General features: G+C 36.0%; 1 protein-coding gene across 6 annotated transcripts in view; it reads left to right on the top strand.

Annotated features, from left to right (window-relative positions):
- The window catches only part of plxnb3 (plexin B3), a 90,872-nt gene that overhangs the window by 57,680 nt on the left and 16,280 nt on the right, over positions 1 to 16,912 (top strand). For all 6 annotated transcript variants that reach the window (XM_089119841.1, XM_039665656.2, XM_039665670.2 and 3 more), the window contains 13 exons: positions 1,057 to 1,185; positions 1,514 to 1,614; positions 2,603 to 2,735; positions 4,220 to 4,379; positions 4,957 to 5,065; positions 6,695 to 6,803; positions 8,564 to 8,689; positions 8,892 to 9,008; positions 9,233 to 9,323; positions 11,453 to 11,619; positions 14,729 to 14,880; positions 14,989 to 15,255; positions 16,677 to 16,850. In XM_089119841.1, coding sequence (XP_088975967.1) covers positions 1,057 to 1,185; positions 1,514 to 1,614; positions 2,603 to 2,735; positions 4,220 to 4,379; positions 4,957 to 5,065; positions 6,695 to 6,803; positions 8,564 to 8,689; positions 8,892 to 9,008; positions 9,233 to 9,323; positions 11,453 to 11,619; positions 14,729 to 14,880; positions 14,989 to 15,255; positions 16,677 to 16,850 — 1,835 coding nt within the window. The remainder of the gene's footprint in view (positions 1 to 1,056; positions 1,186 to 1,513; positions 1,615 to 2,602; positions 2,736 to 4,219; positions 4,380 to 4,956; positions 5,066 to 6,694; positions 6,804 to 8,563; positions 8,690 to 8,891; positions 9,009 to 9,232; positions 9,324 to 11,452; positions 11,620 to 14,728; positions 14,881 to 14,988; positions 15,256 to 16,676; positions 16,851 to 16,912) is intronic.

Raw genomic sequence — 16,912 nt, 5'->3', positions numbered from 1 at the left:
TCTGTTGCCTTTAAAAGCAGACAATACAACTGTAATACAACTGTAATACAAGCCTCACTGAACATGTAACGAGTAAAATATTACTGAAAATTGATTAGTAATGCCTTACACTACTGCGTTACAGCAAAAAGTAATATGTTACTGTAATGTATTACTTTTGTAATGCGTTACTCCCAACACTGTTTATTGTACATCACACTAAAGATGAAGCGTCAGTTTTACTTCAGAAAATCACCGTAAGAGCTGAGTAAACACAGCAAGTTATAAGAAGTGCAAGTTGAGGGAGCATTCCTGTGGGCGTCATTAAAGTCGTCCAAACGGGCCGTTCGATGTAGGCTACTTATTTCTGCTTGGCATTGAACTTTGAGCTTTATCATTTTACAGATCTTATTTATACTCTAACACAGTGTTGTAGTCGAGACCACTTCACTCGAGTCCGAGTCGACACCGAGACCAGAGAGAGTCGAGTCCGAGTCAAGACCGAGTCCATAGAGAGTCGAGTCCGAGTCGAGTCCGAGACCAGTGAGGGTTGATTACCTAATTTACTTTTATTTACTTAGAGAAATCCTTTTTTTTTTTTTTTACTGAATTTACTTAGAGTTTAAAAAATATGATCAGTTTAGGGTAAAAAGGCCACATAGTAGGTGGTGTTAAAAGTAATTTTATTACAATTTGTCATGCGCAGTTGCGCACTAGAAAATCACCAATCACTGGGCGTGTCAATCAATTTAAAGAAATATTTTATTAACATACATTAATAATCATGAAAAATATTTTGAATTGAACTCGAGTGGACTCGGGAATAATTCCGAGTCCTAAAAAAAAAAATGTTCGAGTACGAGTCAATTCCGAGTCCAAATGGACACGAGTCCATGACAAGACCAAGACCATTAAAATATGGTCTCGAGACCGAGTCCGAGACGAGTCCGAGTCTCGAGTACTACAACACTGCTCTAACAACAACATTACACACTAACTAAAGTTTGAAACATGGGATCACGAAGAACAGGACCTTTAATAAGCAATCAGACTTAATGTGCCTTTTATTTTTTGCAGGTGTTCCTGCATGCAAATGGTACCGGTAGCAAATATGACACCGTGGAGGTGGATTCAGACAGTCCCATTAACGCTGACATGCTTTTGGACTCCACCAAACAGAACGTCTACGTATTGACTGAAAGAAAGGTATGAGAGACAAACGGCTTCTTTCAACTGCCAGCAACTGAAACAAACAGCATCTGTTACATGCACGCTCTCTGTAGAGATTACACGTTTACTGTCAAGCATCATTTGAATGACAGATTTTTTTTTTCTCAAGATGAAAGTCTTGGTTTTGTTTCTTGCATTGTCGAGTAATTGCCAGTGGAATCGTCTTGGCAGCCAATCAGAATCGGAGATTCTTTTTTTACACCGTTCTCTCATGCAAAAGTTGCGTTCTCTTGCATTTTATCAGTTTGCAATGCAAGAACGGTGCTCAGGGCCTCTGATTTTTGTGTGTGTGTGTGTGTTTCAGGTTACAAAGCTCCATGTAGCTCAGTGTGAGAAGCATTTAGACTGCCACTCCTGTCTGGCTAATCGAGATCCCTACTGCGGCTGGTGTTCGCTGGAGGGCAGGTACTTGAGCTCACCTGATTACTGTTACACATCACTGCCTGCTCTTTCAACACTCCCTTCCTATCAGGCCGCACCTCTCGTTTTACATAAACAGTGCATTTAATCATATGGCGATCATTTCCATAGATCATATTTGATATTCATAATTTTTTCAACGACTTCTGCTTCCACAGAACAGCAGTTGTGTTAAACTGTTTTTGGCTGTTTATGCAACACTTTTTGTTTGGGGATTATTCTAGGGATCATTATCAGAATAAGATTTAATACTACACTAACATTCAAAGGTTTGAGGTCAGTAAGAAGGACGTTTTTTTTTTTTTTTTTTTTTTGGAAGAAATAAATAGTGACTGTAAATACAAAAAAAAAATGCTGTTCATCATAGAATCCTGAAAAAATTAGCACGGTTTCCACAAATATTAAGCAACACAACTGCTTTTAACATTTATTATAAAAAAGGTTTCTTGAGCTGCAAATCAGAAAATTAGATCGATTTCTGAATGATCATGTGACGCTCAAATTGCAATGAGAACCAAAGTGCCTAAAACAGTTCCATGATCGTAGTCTATGCAACTTGTGTGCTATATTCCAAGTCTTTGAAACTATATATGCAAACTTTTTGTGAGGAACAAACCAACATTTAAGTTCTTCACAAATAATCATCCTCTCTGCTCTCAAATCTCATGCATTTTATCGTGATCAGGCAAGTTTTCAGGCAATATCGTCTGTTTTCACACAAAGCTTTCGTATTTCTTTAGAATGAAGTTTTTTTTGATATTTTAAAAGCTTTGTTTTGGAGCTTGACATCATAAATAAACAGAAGATCATATATTGTGACAAAATAATGGTGTCTGAACTACATGAGGGCTGCGGGTCATTTTTGTGTTTTATTTTCTCAATCTAATCTTTGAAGGGACTCTTCAGTTTATTCAATTTAGCTGTAACTCTCGACAGACCCTTATCTCATTGTGTGTTTGTGTGTGTGTATTAGATGTACGCGGAAGATGGATTGTGCACGGCATGCCCAGCTGCACCACTGGATCTGGAGTTACGGTCATGAGCGCCAGTGTGTGTCTATAGAGAGTCTACAACCCTCCATCCAAAGCAGAGAAGAACAGACACGGGTACATTCCCAGATCACCTCCCACTCTCCACTGTCACATTTTACTCTGTGAGGTCTTCATTGCAGCCTATTTTAGCCAAAAAACGCCCATTTAGACAGGAATTGACTCCCTGACCAACCGTAACACTGTGGCTAACCAGGCATGATGTGATAGCAGAAAGCAATTAAAGCCATCTCTTCCATTTTTATCAGTTTTTTTATTCTGAAAAAGGCTGCAAAATACAAAATACACTTGGATTTATGGTGAAATCTCATTGTTCCAAAGTCCTGCTTCTCATAACAATATTTTAAATCTCATAACAGTATTTTAAATATATTGTGCCTCATTAGAGCATTTTTGATTTTGTTGGGGATAGTGTTGTTCTCACTGAATATTTGTAACAAACACTGTATACATGTTTGTATATATGTGTATATATACACGATTAATCACATCCAAAATAAAAGTTTGTGTTTACATAATATATGTGGGTGCACTGTGTATAATTATTTTGTATGTATAAAAATACACACACATGCATGTATATTTAAGAAAAAAAATATTATTTATATAGAAAATATTTATAGTTCTATATAATAAAAAAAATATATAAATCTATATACAGTGTATACATGAACATATTTCTTAAATATATACAGGCATGTGTGTGTATTTATATATATGTATATATAATTATACACAGTGCACCCACATATATCATGTAAACAAAAACTTTTATTTTGGATGCGATTAATCACGATTAATCATTTGACAGCCCTAATATATATATATATATATTCTGCTATAGTACTTATATTCAGCTAGGATGATCAGGATTATATATAACCAGTAATATATTCTACTTATATTCATCTAGGATGATCCGTAAATAGGTAATGACTTTTATTATGTTACAAAAGATTTCTGTTATAAATAAACACTGTTCTTTTGAACTTTCTATTAATCAAAGAATCCAGAAAAAAACAAAATGTCATGGTTTTCACAAAAATATTAATCGGCACAACTGTTTTCAACTTTGAAAATAGTTAGAAATGTTTCTTGAGCAGCAAATCAGCATATTAGAATGACATCTGAAGGATCATGTGACTAAATGCCTCTATATACGATTAGCAAATAACAAATCATGTTCATAACTGTGATGTAAACTAAAATCTATTGACTAAAGTTTTTATTTATTTAATAAAAAATAAAAAAACGGAACTCTTACTTTAGTAGTAAATGCATCAATATTCAATACAAGACCGAAATCTGCGCTCGAGGTCTTCAGTTGCACAATAACATTCGTGTGAGGGGTCAGGAACAGGTCTGACTGGTTGCTTATGCAGTGCTCTGGGACGACTACATAGCCTGAAAACTTTGCACCAGCATCCAAACAAAAGTATTGACAATATCTCCTATTAGTATTCTAAGAGCAAGCAAGGCCTTGCACACTCTTAAAATGGCCATTAGATATCTGATCTATTGTTTTCTTCTGTGCTTTCAAGGTCTCTTTCACAGTTCTACAGTTGCCAGTCTTGTCAAAGGATGAGTCTCTATCTTGCGCTTTTGGAAGTTTGGCTGCTCAGCCTGCGGTTGTCATGGAGAACAGAATCACATGTCAATCACCAGCACCAGAGCAGCTCCCCCCGAGTCCACCAGGCAACGGTGAGCCACGCGGACGCCATCGCATTGCCAAGACAGTTTTATCCCAGCAACCAGTTGTTGAGCCGAGGGAATGAAACCCAAACCACTTCTTTTCAAGAGAGTGTGCTTCAGTTACATCCACAACACATTTTTTTTATTATTCTTGGTAATCTGAAACTAGCTATCTACGTGCACAAGCACATTCAGAGATAACCAGCTTCTTAGCATATGTTTGCTTGCATGTTTGCAGAAATTTAAAGATGATACTATTGATTTTACTGACGTTGAATCTGGGTTACAGGGATTATTTTGACGTAGGGTTTTAGCTTATCTTTTGTGCAACTAGAAAATGTCAATCTGCCAGGACTCTGTACTAAAGCTTTTAGGCAAACAGTTCTGAGATCCTGACAATGCATTGTGCGCCTCTCTAGAGTATACAGTAGATCAACAGTATTTGCTGTACAGGGATGGTTAAATCCATGTTAAATATTGAATAGCATTTACTCTCTTTTCAAGCTGAAAATTCTAGGGAAAAACACTAACAGGTTATTATATCATTTACTCTGCTGATATTTCACATGAATCTGTTTATTTGTAGATCACGTATCCGTTCGAATGGCACTGAAGTTTGGAGACGTGACCATCTCGCACACAAATATCACCTTTTATGACTGTAAAGCAGTCGGACGGCTCAACGCTACTTCACCGTAAGATAAAAGTTCATGCTTTGGCCCACTTGTAAATAAAGCCACACATGCATAACACACCGTGGAAGAATTTAAATGCATGTATCATTAAAAACAGCATTTTCTTTTATAAGCAGTTTGGTGAACTATGTAAACATGATTGCACACAACACTCCACTTTCACAGAAACTAACTAGAGCCTAACCGATATTAGGCATTTTCTGAACTATCGGTATTGGCATTTATAATGGCCGATAAATTAATATTTTAAAAAATGCGGGTGCGGTGATTCATGTAAGGGTGGTGCAGCTGGCGCTGCCAATACAACCCATGAAAGCTGTCACAAATAATGTCAAATGTCAAATATATCATCAAATATAGCAAGGAGACATTTTAAATGTTTATTGATAAACAAGTGTTTTCAGTAAATGTCCTGCAAAGATCTTCAGTGAACACGCCAGAGAGAAATGCACATTTCATGCGAATTACATAAGTAGAAAGCAGTCTGTCTTTTGTTTTGAATTATTCTGCCTAAAAGTACACATTTCAATATTACTTTAGTAAGACAAGTTCTTCCTCCACTAGAGATTAGAGGATTAAGACTAAAAATAGAAGATAATAAGGTTTTGTCAGTGACTCTTTTGATATATTTATTGATACAAGTTATGTTTTATATAATTACTAAATTAAAAGACAAAGTCGTTAGTGAAGATTATGCAACAGTATTTATGATATAATATAACATAATATGCAATGAAAACTAGTTTGGTTACAGCTCATATGTGTTTGATCACCACATTTGAGTGATCATTGCAAAACGTTTATATATTCTTTCTGTTTATAGTGTGTATACTTTATACAGTATCCATCAAAAGTTCGTACACACCAATAGGAAAGTGTCCAAATTGTAATAAATAATATTTCTACTCTATTATAATATACACAAATAATATCGGCCGATATATCGGTATTTTACTCCCTAATATCGGTATCGGCATCGACACCCCAAAAATCCACAACACCGTTTTGACATCACACTCACAAGCTCCTTGAAATGTTCATATATATCAATACCTTGTTACTTGATATGTCCGATTAAATGAGATTGAGTGATGAAATCCAATCATAAAGGTCTTTAAGCTGATCTAGCATAAACGACCTGTTTATGTGAATCTCATACGACCTGTAATAAAGAAAAAAAGTAATTATGTTTTGTTTAAAAAAAATGAAGCTAACTTTAAATGACTTTTCTCTGCAATTAAGCAAGTTAATTTGCATGACTAGAATGCAAAAAAACCCCTCATTCTCATTATTTAAAAAATGGCTTTTAAATTTTTAAAGTACTTATACATCAGGATAATATTATGCTGTTATGCTGTCTTTGATTTTTATGCTTATTTAAATGAAAAGCATTTGTTTTCCTTATTTTTTATGCAAAATGCTGTGTTTTGTTTTCATGACTTAATTGGCTTAATTCTAAATGGGTCTTGGCAAGAGAGTGTGGAAAATTAGTGAAAATTTTAAATATGACTGTTTGGTACAAAAAACTTTGACTTGCATTATAAATGTACTAGAATTTAATATGACTGTTATATGACCACACATACTGGCTGATCTCTGATTCATCGTATCATATGCGATCTTCTGCAGATGCATGGCGTGTGTTAGCAGTATGTGGCCGTGTCACTGGTGTGTGAAGGATGAGCGCTGCACTCATGATAAGAACTGCTCCCCTCAACACATCATCTATAACAGCAGAGTGAGTGTTCGCTCTCTCCAAGGGGTTTACCAATTCATAACCGTTTACTTGACAGTCCACAGGGTCACGACCTCTCATGATATGTGTTAATGATGTTATTATGCTTGGAGGTCATCAGTAATGCTTTCTGCTGAAACAGGAATATATCCAAAGCATTTTTAAAAAGTACCATGTTTTTGTGGGACATGTTGTCATGGTTTTCTTTAAATACCTTGAAGAACAGTGTCTATCCATCCCACATATACCTTGGTAAAACCATGGATAACATGTAAATACAATGGTATACTGTATAAATATGGTCATCATTCTGTATCATAATATATATCAGAGTACTATGGTATTACCATCAGATACATTTGCTATTTTATAAAGGGCCACATTCATTATTGTTATTGTAAAGCTGTGGTAAATTGGTATCAGTTAGGGGTCGACCGATTATCAGCCTGGCCGATTATCGGCGCCGATATTAAGCATTTTTATGGTTATCGGTATCGGCCATTTTCAAAATATCTAAATATGTTTAAATATGTTTATATCGATATATATATATATATATATATATATTAGGGCTGTAAAACGATTAATCGCGATTAATCACACCCAAAATAAAAGTTTGTGTTTACATAATATATGTGGGTGCACTGTGTTTAATTATTTTATATATGAAGAGTTCAGATGCAAAAGCCTCTAAATGCCATTTGAAATTTTCTTCAAAAATGATCATTTTTATCAAATTTGTATATTTAAGTTCAGTAATTTCACTTAAATGGCAATGCAGATTACCTATTAATTTTACCTGATTACCTGAATTTAAATAAACAAGCTTGATAAAAATGGTCATTTTAGAAGAAAATTTCAAATGGCATTTAGAGGCTTTTGCATCTGAACTCTTCATATTTATATATATATATATATATATATATATATATACACACACATGCATGTATATTTAAGGAAAAAATATTATTTATTTATAAAATATTTATATTTATATATAATATAAATTATATATAAATCTATATACAGTACATGAAAATATTACTTAATAAATATATACAAGCAGTTGTGTGTATTTATATATATATATAAAATAATTATACACAGTGCACCCACATATATTATTTAAAGACAAAATTTTATTTTGGATGCGATTAATCGCGATTAATCGTTTGACAGCCCTAATATATATATACGGTTCAAAATATCGGCTATCGGTCTATTTGAGCTGTAATAATTGTATCGCCATCGGCCCTGAAAATCACATATCGGTCGACCCCTTGTATCAGTCTCCACATGCCACACAATAACTGTATAAAGGTCATCAATTATGAAATTAGTTCAATTCATTGAAGCAGCTCTGCAGAAAACAGTGAGGTCATAATCCAGCTCAGTTTTCATCTAATAGTGTTAGTCACTGCAGTCAAATAAATAATACTGCTGAATGTTGTTGTTATATTATTATTACTTGTTTAAACTGTGGTAACTTAAATACCACGTGCCTCCTCTGTTTTGTGATCTTCCAAAAGCAATTTTTTATCTTTGGTGGCTAATTTGCAAGATTATTGTTTTCAAAATGTATCATGTTTGTCTTAAACGCAGTGGCAGAAATCATGCAGTCACGTCTAAATTTGGTCCGTCCAATCAAATTGCACCTTCCGCTGATCATTTGCATTAAACCGAAATCTAACCAACCCAAAGAAGTAGGTGCAGCTGACCTTTGCCCTCAGTTAAACACTTATTTTCTGTGTGTGTGTGAACAGGAGCAGTCAACACCCCGCGGGCCTGACTCTTGCCCCTGCGTCTGGGCCCTGCAGAGCTCCCCTCTGGTTCCTGTTGGCTTTGACACCGAGCTCTCTCTACAGGGCAAAAACCTGGACATTTTTGAGGTGATGCTCATCTGCCATTTATCATTTCACCCCATCCATCCGTTGGCCTTGACGTTTCATGGCTGTGCATTTTAAAAGGCCATTATTCCCAGGTGTTCAGGAGGGTCTGGGTGAACTCATTTATGATAATGCATCTGGAATGAGGAAGGGGGCTTTAGAGACGGCTCGTGATTAGCGTTTGATTGTGTGATATTCTGAACAGGATGAGGAAGATTACGTGTGCGTGCTGGTCATCGAAGGCCAGGAGCTGAGTTTGCGGGCCACGTTGGACCTCAGCAAAGAGACGGGGACGCATGTGTTCAAGTGCGCCGCTCATCAGGTGATATTAATAGCGCCCATTTATTCAACACGGCATCGGATCACACCACAGCCGCTGCAGTTAATATAGACTTGTGTGTGACGTCTGGACTGATAATAGCTGTAATTTATGACACCGGCCAGAAAAACAACAATTTAAACATGGATTTGTTTATGGTGCCACACATAATTTGTCTGCATGCACCTGGCTGATTATACATTGATTGTGTGTGTGTATATGTGTAGTTTGGCTTCTCAGGAAAGCAGTTTGTATATTCCGCTCCTGTATACCTGCAGCGGGGGACGCAGCGTATAGATTCAGCACCACATCTCCGCTGTGAGTACCATGTTTCATTCACTGAACATTTATCAAATTAACTCTCTTGTTTCTAAACAATGTACTTACTTATTTGCACAACTTAATGCTTAAAAATGATGAACAGAAATTGTAAAAATATATTAAAAAATGATATTTAGAATATACTTATTTATAAAAATTTGATATTCTATTTTATAATATAATATATGGAATATAATATTTATATATTAGGGCTGTCAGTTTAACGCGTTTTTAACGGTGTTAAAGGGTTAGTTCACCCAAAAATGAAAATTCTGTCAGTATTTACTCACCCTCATGTTGTTCCAACCCCGTAAGACCTTCGTTCATCTTCGGAACACAAATTAAGATATTTAAGATATTAAGATCGCTCCTGCATACAGTCCATAGGCTTCTTGAGGGACTGGCTCTTGCTGTCCCCGAAAAGTCATTAAAGACATCGTTAAAATAGTCCAAGTGACTACAGGTGCTCAATCTTAAGTTTATCAAACGACGAGAACACTTTTGTGCGCAAAAAAACAACAAAAATAGCGACTTTATTTCAACTATTCGTTTATTTCTTCCTCTGCGCGAGTCAGGTTACTAGTTTAATAGCGTAAGCTTCTGTTATTGTACGTCACACGCATCACACACACATGACCAGCGTCGGCCAATAGTGAGCCTACGTGTGACGTAGCTCTACGCAATCACACTACGTTAACTGACTACAGGCTAATGGAGAAGGAAGTGAATAGTTGAAATAAAGTCGTTATTTTTGTTGTTTTTTTGCGCACAAAAGTGTTCTCGTCGTTTGATAAACTTAAGATTGAGCACCTGTAGTCACTTGGACTATTTTAACGATGTCTTTAATGACTTTTCGGGGACAGCAAGAGCCAGTCCCTCAAGAAGCCTATGGACTGTATGCAGGAGCGATCTTAATATCTTAATTTGTGTTCCGAAGATGAACGAAGGTCTTACGGGGTTGGAACAACATGAGGGTGAGTAAATACTGACAGAATTTTCATTTTTGGGTGAACTAACCCTTTAACACAAACCCATTTTAACGGCGTAAATTTTATCTTGCGTTTAACAGTCTTTTTGGTCTAGCAAACTTTGTAGTTTTTTTTCACATGCTTTTGCAACAGGGGGCGCCATGAAAGCCATTCGCGCGAGGACGTTTTGAAAGCGCAAGCGGATCTAGTTAGACCGGAAACAATACAACAGGCACAACACCGCACACATTTGTTTAGGTTTGCGAGCCGGCCAAATAGTTGGTTAATGTTACGTTTTGAGTGGATGACGAGCGTGAGACGCCGAAATGGACGCCAATAAGATTCTGAATGGAAAGTTTACTTTAAAAAGATGTCAAATGGTCCCATTGACAAGACCAAAGTGATCTGTGTGTTTTGTTGTTGTGAACTGAGCTATCATCATCGCAGCACACACACACACACACACACAGCTGATCCCAGTTCTCCGCTCCCTGTCAATATTAGGATCTCGTCAGTATTTCTTTCACCCTTTTATTGACGGAGAAAATAATCTCCCACACTGTCCAAGTGAGAATGTTAGTGTGAAATTGAACACAGTATCGTCAATGTTGTTTCCAATTAAAAAAAAAACATTTGCACAAAGCAAGCCAATCCACTTTTCAATGTTGATAAGAGCATTAAAATGAGAAAAAGAACAGGACAAAAAGAAATCAAGAGACATTTAGAATAGATAAGATTAATTGAAATGAATCACGAGTTACCTGACATTAATATTGTACAATTACAATAAATATTGTAATCGTTTGACAGCATATATGGTATATATATATATATATATATATATAATGTATAAAAAATTATATAGATATAGATATTAACCTTTTATATATACATATATGAATAATATATTGTATTCTATTTGAATTGTATTCATATATTGTATACATATGTAAGTATATATAACTTTATAATGATTGTCATTAATTATCTAGACTTATATCAGGGATGGATCATCTTGTGCACCTGCTAGAAGACTCTGTCCTCTGATTTGTTTAAATAGGAAAAGAACAACAATTGAGTCATTGATGCAGCTAGTAAGAGTTTTGTATCTGTTGATTGTGAGCTCACAGTAATAGTGTGTGTGTGACTGTGTAACAGTGCAGCTGTACGACTGCTCAGTGGGACAGTCCGACTGCAGCCAGTGCCGTGCGGTTGCGGCCAATTATGGATGTGTGTGGTGTGCCGATGAAACTCCCGGCTGTGTGTATAACCAATCCTGCTCCAGTGAAACCATGGACACCTGTCCCCCTCCTCTAATCACTGAGGTACACGCATGCATTGTCCAAAATTAAATTATGTGAGAAATGTTTTATCATCAACCATGGTTTTGCTAATTACTTGAATATGAATCTTGTTTGCTGCAATGAATAAATATAAATGAAGTGGCATAATATCACAGCTAATTTTGTAATTTGCATAATCATAAACCTGACAGCTTTTGCACGTAATGGGTTTGATTTCTAGGGAATGCATAAATTGTTAAAACATATATCTTTGGATAAAAGCATCTCCTGAATGCATAAATGTCAATGTGAAAGCAAAAGCTGTCACCAGTCACTGATCTTTTCATAAGTGCAAAGTTTGTGTTGAATGATCTGAAGAGATCAATTTTAAGCGTTCAGTAGAAATCTGTGTGTAGCTTTATAAACTGGTTTTATGCCTTTATTGGTAAATTAAATTCAGGCCTTTATTAATATACTTTATTATTTAAAACATACAAGGCTTAAGACATTTATAAAAATGCCTTCTATATTTCTTTTCCACTGTACTCCACCACAGGCGACTGCACGTACGCAATTGACAATTGGTTATTGTTGGTTACTTGGAAATATTACTGTATATTTCCGTCGTAAGTTTGGTCTTAAATTTAATTTAGAAGAGGTATTAAAAAGTCTTAAAAAGTCTTAAATTTAAATTGTTTATACCAGTAGCCACCCTGAAGCCACCATGCATTTCTATTGTTTTAATTTGCTTCAGTTCTTTTATTAGCATTTATAATAAACCATTTATTCAATCATTTAAATTCAGTCATTTCATCTTTTATGTAATTTGTCATTTTTATATTATATAGTATATATGTATATTATATTTTATATATAGACATTTTATATATTATGTTTATATATTAATTATTAGACAAATATTACATTAAACCCCAAATCTTAACATTAACAAGCAATTGTTGGTTAATGTTAAGATTTTGGGGTTTAATGTAATATTTGCCTTTAAGAGTTAAGAGTAAAATGTCTCCATTTTATGGTTTTATGGAATAATGTGAAGCAGTTTGATATAATATATATATATATATATATATTTGTTGGATTTGTGCTGGTCAGACGGAGTGAACAAACCACTGAGATTATTCAATAAACCCTGCTCATTTTTATCCTCACTTTGTCTCCCACTTTCTACTCTTCCTTCAGAAGGGTTTCAGACAAAACGGATATCTTTTGACCGGATCTGGTTGAAAGACTGGATCTAGTATTCCTGGTGTAGAGAATCAAAATAAATTTTGGCTCACATAGAAATATTAAAACACTGCAAGGATCAAACAATTGTTGTTGCACTGCCAGTCCAACCTATTATTATTTCACCAGTTCCTAAATAATTATCATTGGGCTGATTTTTTTGCAAACCCATTATTAGTCACATGTGACCCTTGGTGGGTGTTAATTTTGGTCTCTAAATACATTTATACAGGACACTCTGTGTTTTTTACATTCAAATTGAATTTAGAAAAAGGTCAATTAAAGGTGCAGTAAGCAATTTCTGAGAAACGCTGTTGAATGTGGTTCAACGTGAGCACCACAACACAATTGTAGCCAATTAACATTAGGGGTGTGTCCACTCATGGTGGGGGAGGAGAGAGAGTGAGCAAGAGGAAGATTTGAACTGAAGAAAGAGAGATGGCTGAAAGATATGTTGCAGAAATGATTTATTTAGTGGCGAGCCTGCAATGAAAACCAAACCCGTTTGTCTTTGAAGTACTTTATTCTTGCAAGAAGGCCATTCACATACAGACATCAGCTTTTTTATACATCACTCTGTTGTTTCCCTGTTATGCTAATTCAGAAAGAAGATCTATACCCTATAAGGATATTTTATTGTCTTATTCTCTTGACCCAGAGAAAGAGGGATTGTTTAAGAAATGGCCGGATGTGGAATAGACATGTGACACCTTTTGTTGCAAAGACATCATTGGACACAGTAATTTTCCATTAAACTATTGTCACGCAAGCTCATACATTACATGAAGTAAAAATAATTTACAGACGTTACAAAAAAAAAGAAAATGTCACAGGAATATCATTGTAAAAAGAAGGGTTATGATCAGTCAAGAGCTTTAGGTTAATATTAGAAAAGCTTTCCATCGCTGGAGAGAGGTTAGACATTGGGTACAGATGTTGCTTTGTTTCTGCTCCATACGTGATTAACATTGGTTATGCTGTTGTTGTAATGTTTGCTATAGTAACAGGACAGTTTTGAGTGTTATTGTTTGTCTGGAGCTGTTGGTGACTAACAACCAACTCTTGCTTGTATATTCTCTTGTGTATGTTCTTCTGTCATTCATTTTTCTTCTTCGCTTTATTTTTTGCGATGCATTATTTTGCTTTGCCTTAGCTATAATAAAGAGGCATCCACTCTTGCATTGTGTGTTCGTGCATTTTGGGGGCAGAGCAATTTTTTTGGGTTAATTTCAAATATAAACAGTGTTTCACAGAAATCACTTACTGCACCTTTAACCCTCAAACCGTATTCACTTATAATCCTGTAATTGTGGATAAATGTGGGCACAGAGGACTCAGGTGTGATCTTAATTTTTATTTATTATAAATGTTATATCACTGTCTTTTATAAAGTTTTGTCTATCCATTTATGGTGTTTTTTTTAATTTTGGGGGTATTTTTGAATTTATTTACTCCAAAAAGTACCATATTTTCTGTGTAAATTATGCTTATTTTATGTTTTATTTTTTTATTTTTTTAACTACATTAAAATATCATTCCAATAAGTTCTTAGAGCTAAAACCTAAAGATGAAGTGACTTTACTGTCACCTGGTGTCTTATTTTGGCTTATTTTAGAATGCTCTAAATTACAGTTTTTCCCATTCATTTCTATGGGTGCCTATTTTTGACCCAAATACAAGATTAAGGAGTTTTTTTCCCACCCATTTAACATTGTAGAATTGAGCCAAAAAAAAATTGGGTGTTTTCAGGAGGCAAACTTAGGAAAAGTAGCCAAGTCTTGTACCGCTCAGATCAATGGAAGTTTTTTTTTTTTTTTAAATAAATCAAAACTATTTTGCCCACATTTGTCCAGAATATGGACAAATATTCTCTCTCTGCTATTACTGACTTTATATCTGTGTACAGGTGGAGCCACTGACCGGTCCACTGGAGGGCGGCATACTGCTGACAATCCAGGGATCAAACCTAGGCCAGAACTTTCAGGACGTCCAGGCAGGAGTGACGGTGGCAGGGGTCAGCTGTAGACCTCTCCCTGAGGCCTATCGCATTTCCACCAGGTACAATGCCTCTCTTAAAATTACTGTTTTAGTGCATCAAATAAAATGAGAAACTGCCGTCAAAATTCATATGTGCATAATTCTGTTTTTTGTTTGTTTTGTTTTTAGCATTGTGTGTGAACTCCAGGCCAGTGCAAATGTCACCGCCGGACCGGTCATCATCACCGTCCGAGGTTCAGAGAAAGGCGAGTCCAAGCAGACGTTCTCATATCAGAACCCACAGCTGAGCATGATTGTGCCCAAAAAAGGGCCCTTGGCTGGGGGCACGACAATAACGGTGCACGGGTCGCAGCTCCTGACGGGACAAAGAACAGAACAAAATAGTGACCAAATCACCGGCCTGCAGGCGTTCCTGGGCTCAAAACCTTGTCGCATGTGAGTGCCAATATCTTTCATCGGTTTATTGATGGAAAATGCTAATGTAATTTACTGAAAGGATGCTGCTAGTTGCATTTATCTAGGGGTGTGTTCACACTTGGCAGGTTTGGTTCGATTAAAATGAACTCTGGTGCGATTGCTCTGTTAGTGCGGTTCATATCCGAACCCTGGTGACACCAAACAAGAGGGCCGAGACGCTGAAAAGATGAGTCTCGGTCCGCTTCCAAACAAACTCTGGTGCAGTTCGACTGAAATATGAAAGCAACACGGACCAAAGACATGGTGAAGGAGATTTGTTTTTAGAAAGAACATAATGTTCACTTTTAAAAAAAAATTTGCTGATAATTTACTCACCCCCATGTCATCCAAGATGTCCATGTCTTTCTTTCTTCAGTCGAAAAGAAATTAAGGTTTTTGATGAAAACATTCCAGGATTTTTCTCCATATGATGGACTTCAATGGGAACCAAACGGTTCAAGGTCCAAAAGACAGTTTCAGTGCAAACTGCAAACTGTTCAAATGGCTTTAAACGATTCCAGACGATGAATAAGGGTCTTATCTAGCGAAACAGTCGCTCATTAAAAAAAAAAAAACAAAGTTTAAGTTTTATAAGCTCAAATGGTCACCTTGCTCTGTTCTGCGCGTTTGTGACTCTCTTATTCGACCTCGTTCATCAAAATGAACTAATCTTTTCCCGAGTCAACTTGTTCATTTAGTTCGTTGAATGAACCAAATGACACAAAAAAGATTCGTTCATTTTGATAAACGATTTCGAACAGGAGAGTCTCCAGGAGAGTAGTTGAGCTTTTTTTTCATCATCTGGAATCGTTTAAAGTCCTTTGAACAGTTTGCAGTTTTCACTGAAACTGTCTTTTGGACCTTGAACCGTTTGGTTCCCATTGAAGTCCATTATATGTAGAAAAATCCTGGTATGTTTTCATCAAAAACAACTTTTCGACTGAAGAAAGAAAGACATGGACATCTTGGATGACATGGGGGTGAGTAAATTATCAGCAAAAGTTTTTTCAATAGTGAACTACTCCTTTAAAGCACCTTTTTTTCCTCGTCATAGTCACGATGTTGCCCATCACTGTTTGGTACAGGCATCAGAACCGCGTCTCCTCGCAGCAGATCTTCGTTCGTTTGACTCCTTTACACATTTTATAAGCTCTTTATGAGTTCTCATTTAGCCCAGCACAACATTGTTTTGGATGTTCGGTAAGTTCAGTCAAGTAATATACATAATAAAAGCTGACCAAACAGGTTGTGAACATATCCCTACCCCTTTAGGTTCAGTATCTTTAGGTTTGGTGTTAAAATGCCAATGGGAACGCTAAGTGGACAAGGATTAAATGTTGTTGTTTTTTTGGTCTGGACCAAAAGTGAGAAGTTTTCTCTCTCCTTTTTCTCCCCATTAGCAATGAAGTGAGTGACACGAGGCTGATTTGTCGTACCAGTCACTCAAACCAAACTGGAAAAGTGCTACTCAAAGTTGTGTTTGGAAAAGCAGAGAGGATTTTGGATAGTGTCCTTTTCAGCTATATGGACGACCCAGTGATTATTGATGCAACACCCACTGAGAGTTTCTACGGGTGCGTGTGCTCAAGTCCTACTCTTCCTACACATCATGAGACTATTCCTCTAACGTTTTCAT

Source organism: Pimephales promelas, chromosome 14 (assembly GCF_988280905.1).
Source record: "Pimephales promelas chromosome 14, fPimPro1.hap1.1, whole genome shotgun sequence".
Taxonomy (NCBI): domain Eukaryota; kingdom Metazoa; phylum Chordata; class Actinopteri; order Cypriniformes; family Leuciscidae; genus Pimephales; species Pimephales promelas.
This window is presented reverse-complemented; position numbering and strand designations above follow the sequence as displayed.